The following is a 7,037-nucleotide window of genomic DNA, read 5'->3' as shown; positions in this document are numbered from 1 at the left end:
ATGACACGATTTATGATGATTTTTGCCAAAAATCACATTTTTAGCTGGAACGCAGCTAAAGGAACGCATTTGACTTGATTAATAATTGCCAGCTTCAGTTTACAACCAAGGTGTTGGCTCAATGACTACCGTAAAACAGTTGCAAAATCGTGTCGGTCACATGGCTGCTTGACTTACGACTATCATGACTTACAATGGAAATTCCAGTCTCCATTACAGTCATAAGGGCTATCTGCATACATTACAGTAGGTCTATAATATTTGCTGTCCCTGTTTCAGTTCTGAGGAAAATTACATTTTTTTTGGAAGCTAGTACAGGGGTAGGCAACCTTGGCTCTTTTATGACTCGTGGACTTCAACTCCCAGAATTCCTCAGCCAGCATGACTCAGCTTGGAAACCTCTCCCTTTCCCCTCAGCATGGCTGGCTCAGGAATTCTGGGAGTTAAAGTCCACGAGTCATAAAAGAGCCAAGGTTGCCTACCCCTGAGCTAGTATATTTGTTTGAAGATTAGGATAGCAACTCGGCCTGAACAGGAAATGTTTATAAGCTTTTTGGCTGACCAGTTTGGATGAGTGGAGAGACTTCAATGTCTGGGAATACTTCGCCATCTAAAGAAAAGGGACCTTCCAAGGGGACCATGATTGCAAACATCTCAAGTTCTCCCTCATCGTTACCAACGTTTCTAACTTCCATGATCCTGAGTATTATAAAAGGTGGAGAACAAAATTCTCTTGGGTTTGTTATCACCTCATAATGTCATTTTATTTGCTTTATCCTAGGTGGAAGTTCCAGCTCGTCTCCTGCAACGCCCTCTGGGGGAACCCCATCACCTCTCAGCTCTCTCCTTTCTTCTGCGGGTTCTCCTCCCACCTTTCACCTCTCCGCAACCAATCTTGGCATGCCCTGCCCAGATTCTTACCTGCACCACCTTGGTCTACCCATCTGCTACAAGATTTGCCCTACCAACCTTTTAAGACAGCCGTCCCTAATGTTCCCAAGCCATCATAAGTTGGGAAGTGCCCCTGGTCCTCACTTTCTGCCCCACTTCATGGTGGAGGTGCCCACTTTGTCGTCTCTGAGCATTGGCAATGTCAGAAGTGGCAAAGCAGAAGATCTGGAGGGAGTGGTGTCCCAAGGGCCCAGTTCTGCTGGCCAGATGTTGTATGGCTTGCATGCATCTGGAAATATTTTCCCATCCGCGCCCGTTGCCCGAGAAACTTTAAACTGTGCCTTGCACCCTCCTTATGGGCTCTACAGTTATAACTTTTCAATGCCTTCTAGGTTAATGAATTCACTGAGCCACTTCAAAGTGAGCGATGGCATGCCGCCTCTGCTCCAGGACAGCAGGTGTAACCATTCTGCCTGGACATCCACGGTTAATCACTGCCTCTAAAAAGACTTCTAACCTCTCCAAAGCAGAGTTATGTCAAGCCACGAACAATACCTGGATCTCATCCTTCACCAAACACTAATGGACTGCAAGGTTTGGAACGCTGCAGAACGCAAGGAGATAGACCAACTGGCTTCCTGACATTTTCTTCCTGTTTATTGACAGGGAAACTGTGTACACACCTGAGTGGGTGGGGAATAGGTTTGGGAATAAGGAAGATGACTTTGACAGAGGTTTGCAAGTTCCCTTACCAGGATGATGGGAGTGAAACATATTTAAGGTCCACAACAGGCAGATAATATTTAGAAGTGGCTCAGACAGACATCTCTTGAATTTAGTGGAGAGGAAGTACAACCCAAGACTGTTATCAACCCTGCTACGCAGACCAGAATGAGAAATTATTTTGGGGAGGGAGGAACCTTAACCAAACTCTAAGCAAGCTGTCTCACTGACTGTCTTGAGAACATCTGATAAAGAGATCAAAAGCACTATGAACCAATTAGCATCAGAGATGTTCTCCTGTGTGTAGGAAAGAGGGGGGTCACAACTGGTAATTTATTTGGTTGCTTTCATGGGCCTGGCTAAAAAGGAAAGCTGTTCTTTGAATATTTGCACTTTGCAGCAGAATTTAAATATCGTGTCATGATTGGAATGTAATGTGATCCAAATGTTCACGAGATTTTTGTATCTTTCGTCTGAGAATTATTTTGAGAATATCACTTAATCCTCAAGTTGGTTTCATGGCTCTTTTGAAGAGCTCATGCTACTCATTCTTTTCTTCAATGGTTCCCTGAGTAAAGGACTTCATTATCTTATCTTCTTCCATATGAACTGCTTATTGTCTACTTCAAAGTGTCCTGCAGCATTGAATTATTGTTGTTATTATTATGAATTACTGCAAGGAGTCATCTGCGTATGGTTAGGACCGTTTCTGAATGTTCTTTCCTCGTGTATATATGATACATGATCTTCTTCTATATAAATTAAAGAAATCTATTGTGTATTTGGAAAAAAAATCTAGATCAGAAAACTTTTCTGATCCTTTGTTTCTACTTGGGAGACTACGCAAGCAGTCAACAATGGTCCTGACATGCCTAAATTTGGTCCCTGGAAAACAAAGCTATCAGCTTTTTTTGTTGTTGTTGAAAATATTTACTTGAAAACTTTCATTTTCCTGGACTTTCTCTTTACTGCCCTTTCCCCAAAGCTCCTCTATCCATAGATTATTCTCAGATTTCATAAATAGATTTTACAGATGTTTGAATATACCCGAGGATTGCAAAGTGGTAAAAGGTAACGTAATGAGAATGTTTGTATTGCATGTCCCTGCGCTGCAATTTTTGCAGCTGTCCTTGCTTCCTGACCCCGGGGAGGTGGTGGGTGGGAATACCAAGACCTTCTCTTAGAACTTGATTGAAATGCAGGAAGGCCAGGAGGCTGCAGAATCATGGGACAAAGACCGGGCAATGAAAGATACACTTTCTGACTAAGGTAATGTGAGAAGCTGTGCAAGTGCACTGATCCATGTTTCGGTCTCCTGAAAGTAGAAGTCAAAAGCAATTTGTTTTCCATCAGATTAAAGGATAATTCTACTTACAAAAAGAAGAAAATGCCCTAAGCATGGTCCAGTATGGAACAGAGGTTCATGCCTAGGTGTGAAAAAAGAGGTACAGCTGAATAGAATGAAAATATGGTAATACCCATTGCCTTGTGAAGGAGAGGAAAGTTAGAAGGAAGGAAAGGAAGGAAAGGAAGGAAGGGAGGGAGGGAGAGAGGGAGGGTGAGAGGGTGAGAGGGAGGGAGGGAGGGAGGGAGGAAAGGAGAAAGGAAAGGAAAGGAAAAGGAGGATGGAGGGGAAGGGAGGAAGGAAGGATAAGGTAAGGTAAGGCAAGTTAAGGCAAGATAAGGTAAGACAAGATAAGACAAAACAAGATAAGATAATATAATATAAGAAGATAAAGCAAGGTAAGGCAAGGCAAGACAAGACAGGATAAGATAAGATAAGGTAGGATAAGATGAGATGAGATGAGATAAGAAAAAAGAAAAGAAAAGAAGAGATGAGATGAGATGAAGTAAGAAAAGAAGAGATGAGATGAGGTAAGAAAAGAAAAGAAAAGATAAGATAAGATAACCTTTACTGTCATTTTTTACTGTGAGCATACTGACCCACATTAAAAATGAAATTTTATTGCCTGCTCTCAAAAAAAGTATATATCCACCCATGCCCATACACAACATAAATGCTATATACCTATACATATACTTATACACACACACATACACACACCCATTACTGTTCATTCTGAATACATAGTGGAAAGAGGAAACTTGAGGAGTTCACAAGGTTGATATTATATGGTACAAAGCTGTTACAGAATGTAGTTATTCTGCTTCGGAGAGAGAGAGAGAAGACAGAGAGAGAGAGGAGAGAGAGAGAGGGGGGGAGACAGAGAGAGAGAGAAAGAAAGAGAGAGAGAAGACAGAGAGAGAGAGAAGACACACACAGAGAGAAGACAGACAGAGAGAGAGAAGACAGAGAGAGAGAGGAGAGAGAGAGAAGACAGAGAGAGAAAGAGAGAGAGAAGACAGAGAGAGAGAGAGAGAGAGAAGACACAGAGAGAGAGGAGAGAGGAGAGAGAGAGAGAAAGAGAGAGAGAAGACAGAGAGAGAGAGAAGACACAGAGAGAGAGAAGACACAGAGAGAGAGAGAGAGAAGACAGAGAGAGGGAGGAGAGAGAGAGAAGACAGAGAGAGAGAAAGAGAGAGAGAAGACAGAGAGAGGGAGGAGAGAGAGAGAAGAAAGAGAGAGAGAAAGAGAGAGAGAGAGAAGACAGAGAGAGAGAGAGAGAAGACAGAGAGAGGGAGGAGAGAGAGAGAAGACAGAGAGAGAGAAAGAGAGAGAGAGAGAGAGAAAGAGAGAGAGAAGACAGAGAGAGAGAAAGAGAGAGAGAAGACAGAGAGAGAGAGAGAGAGACCAACTTTCAGCTTTTGTGGCTGAGTAGGAAGAGGCTGAATAGGCATCAGTGGTTAAAGATGCTGAACTTGTCAGCTGGAAAGTTGACCGCCCAGGTTTGAGACCCAAGCACCATGCAATGGGATGAGCTCCCGTTCCTGCTCAGCTCCTGCCCACCTAGCAGTCTGAAAGCATCCAAATAGATAAATAAGTACCCCTTCAGTGGAAAAATAACAGCGTTCTATACACCTCTGGTGTATAGCCATGCTGGATACATGATCATGGAAAATGCCTTTGGACAATGCTGGCTCCCTCAGCCAAGAAACAGAGATAGAGCGCCATGCCCTAGAGTTGGACATGATGCGACAGGAAGACCTTTATCTTTACCTGGGAATTAGAACTTCAGGTCTCCAGGGGCTGCTCTACCACCATAACTCCAGTACTATGTGGGCTGTGGTTATATCTTTCAAGAGTTATTAAAATGCAGGTATTCTGAATCCTGCAGGGCAGGGGTGGCGAACCTATGGCACAGGTGCCAGAGGCGGCACTCGGAGCCCTCTCTGTGGGCACACGTGCCATTGCCCCAGCCTTGCCTCCTCCCGTGACCCCCTCCTCACCAGCAGCCCCTGAAGGAGAGTCGCCACTCGGAGCAGCGCAGCCAAGGACATGGTAGCCAGGCAGTGTAGGCAAGACTCTGCCCTCACGCCCCATCGCGCACAGTTGATGCTGCAGGGTGCGGGCAGAGGGTGTGGCTGCCATGGTGCTGCTGGGCTACCTGGGCGATCTGTGGTGGGCCCTGAAGGCGGGATTGGGGATGGTGTGGGAGCGGAGCAGGGTCACGGCAGGAGATGGAGTGGGGGCGGGGCCAGTTTTTGGGCACTTAATTTAGCGAAGAGAAGGACGAAGGGGGACATGATAGCAGCGTTCCAATATCTCAGGGGCTGCCACAAAGAAGAGGGAGTCAAGCTATTCTCCAAAGCGCCTGAAGGCAGGACAAGAAGCAACGGATGGAAACTCATCAAGGAGAGAAGCAGCCTACAACTAAGGAGAAACTTCCTGACAGTTGGAACAATTAACCAGTGGAACAACCTGCCTCCAGAAGCGGTGAATGCTCCGACACTGGAAGTTTTTAAGAAGAGACTGGACAGCCATTTGTCCAAAATGGTATAGGGTTTCCTGCCTGAGCAGGGGGATGGACTAGATGACCTCCAAGGTACCTTCCAACATCATCATCATCATCATCATCATCATCATCATCATCATCATCATCATCATCATCATCATTATTATTATTATTATTATGATTATTATTATTATTATTGAAAGCAGAACCTGACATCTATAGAAACAATAGTCCTTGACCTACAACAGTTCATTTAGCGACAGTTCAAAGTTACAACGGCACTGAAAAAAAGTGATTTATGACTATTTTTCACACGACCATTGCAGTTTCCCCCTGGTTAGATGATACAAATTCAGACGCCAGGCAACTGGTTTGTGTTGTGCCCTGGGGGTCACGTGATCCCCTTTTGTGACCTTCTAACAACAAAAAAATTAGGCTCAGTTGTGGTCACTAGTTGTAGTGAAATTATAGATTAAGCTTTTTTCTTCTTGTTATATTCAATAAACTTCATTTCTACATCCCTGTCCTCAGAGCACAGGGTGCAACTAGCATGACTGAAGAATGCCCAGTTGGTCTACATTACAGATATACATTTGAAACCTGGTTTCTTACTTAATTTCCTATCTCTGAATTGGGATTTTCTGCCAGAAAAATGTTTTCCTCCTATCTTAAGTTATAAACTCAAACGAAATCGTTTCCTGAATCACTCCATATTTTTTTTTAGAATCCTTGAGGACTAGAAGCCTGTACATTTTCAAATCACTGTATCTGGCTCCCCCCCTCCATTTTCTGTACCTGTGTGAGTGTAACAAAATTAAAACAATACATAATAGCACCGTTGTACAAACAGAAGGATCATAAGACAGTCTGACTGTCCACTCTATTTTCTTCTCCAGCCTACAACCCAATCACCTCCAATTTATCTGCAGAATTCTGCATTACAATTTCTTAGAAAGGTATACCACTTAATAAATATTCTAACTTTTGCCCAGAATACATCAATCTTAAGAGAGCTTTTCTTTTCTTTTCTTTTAAAAAAAACCTTCCCTCCCAATCCTGTCTGCCTTGGAATGTCTGCTTACATTTACAGAAGTGGGTGAATGGATTTGACAGTATTTAAAGTACTGTGATTTTACGACCTCTTTGAAATGCATTACGTTTTGATCCTCCACGAGTCCAAATTAAATCACGAGCTGGTATCCAAGTTCAGTTTCCCAGCTGCCTGCCCCAGAATGCTGTCGTGTTTACGGTACAAATTTAAAAGAAACTGAATGCATGCTTGTAATTGTGGTGGTTTTACTTTGATATGTATTCCTCCGTAGATTCTCTTCCAGTTAGGCCTGCAATTAGATGATAATTTGCATTGGAATTATATAAACAGACCTGGATTGGATGGCAATACAAAACAGGCCAAAAAGGTACATGTATTCCTTGAAACCTGTCCAATATTAAAGCTATTTACATATGTGGTTCACATGCCACCACGCCATGCTGTTCCAATAAAAGGAGAACGCCGGTATTATTTTCTCCCCAGGTTTCAAATGTACATGTTTACAAATTTGTCCGGCA

General features: G+C 43.3%; 1 protein-coding gene across 1 annotated transcript in view; it reads left to right on the top strand.

The window, feature by feature from the left end:
* Window positions 1-2,371, top strand: part of TBX22 (T-box 22) — a 17,028-nt gene extending 14,657 nt beyond the window's left edge. Inside the window, exon 7 of the mRNA XM_015818789.1 lies at window positions 782-2,371. Coding sequence (XP_015674275.1) covers window positions 782-1,395 — 614 coding nt within the window. The 3' untranslated portion in view covers window positions 1,396-2,371. The remainder of the gene's footprint in view (window positions 1-781) is intronic.
* Window positions 2,372-7,037: the final 4,666 nt, after the last annotated feature.

The sequence above is a fragment of the Protobothrops mucrosquamatus genome, unplaced genomic scaffold (genome assembly GCF_001527695.2).
Source record: "Protobothrops mucrosquamatus isolate PMUCROS unplaced genomic scaffold, P.Mucros_1.0 scaffold790, whole genome shotgun sequence".
NCBI lineage: Eukaryota > Metazoa > Chordata > Lepidosauria > Squamata > Viperidae > Protobothrops > Protobothrops mucrosquamatus.
The sequence above is the reverse complement of the archived record's forward strand: the minus strand, read 5'-3'. Positions and strand labels throughout refer to the sequence as shown.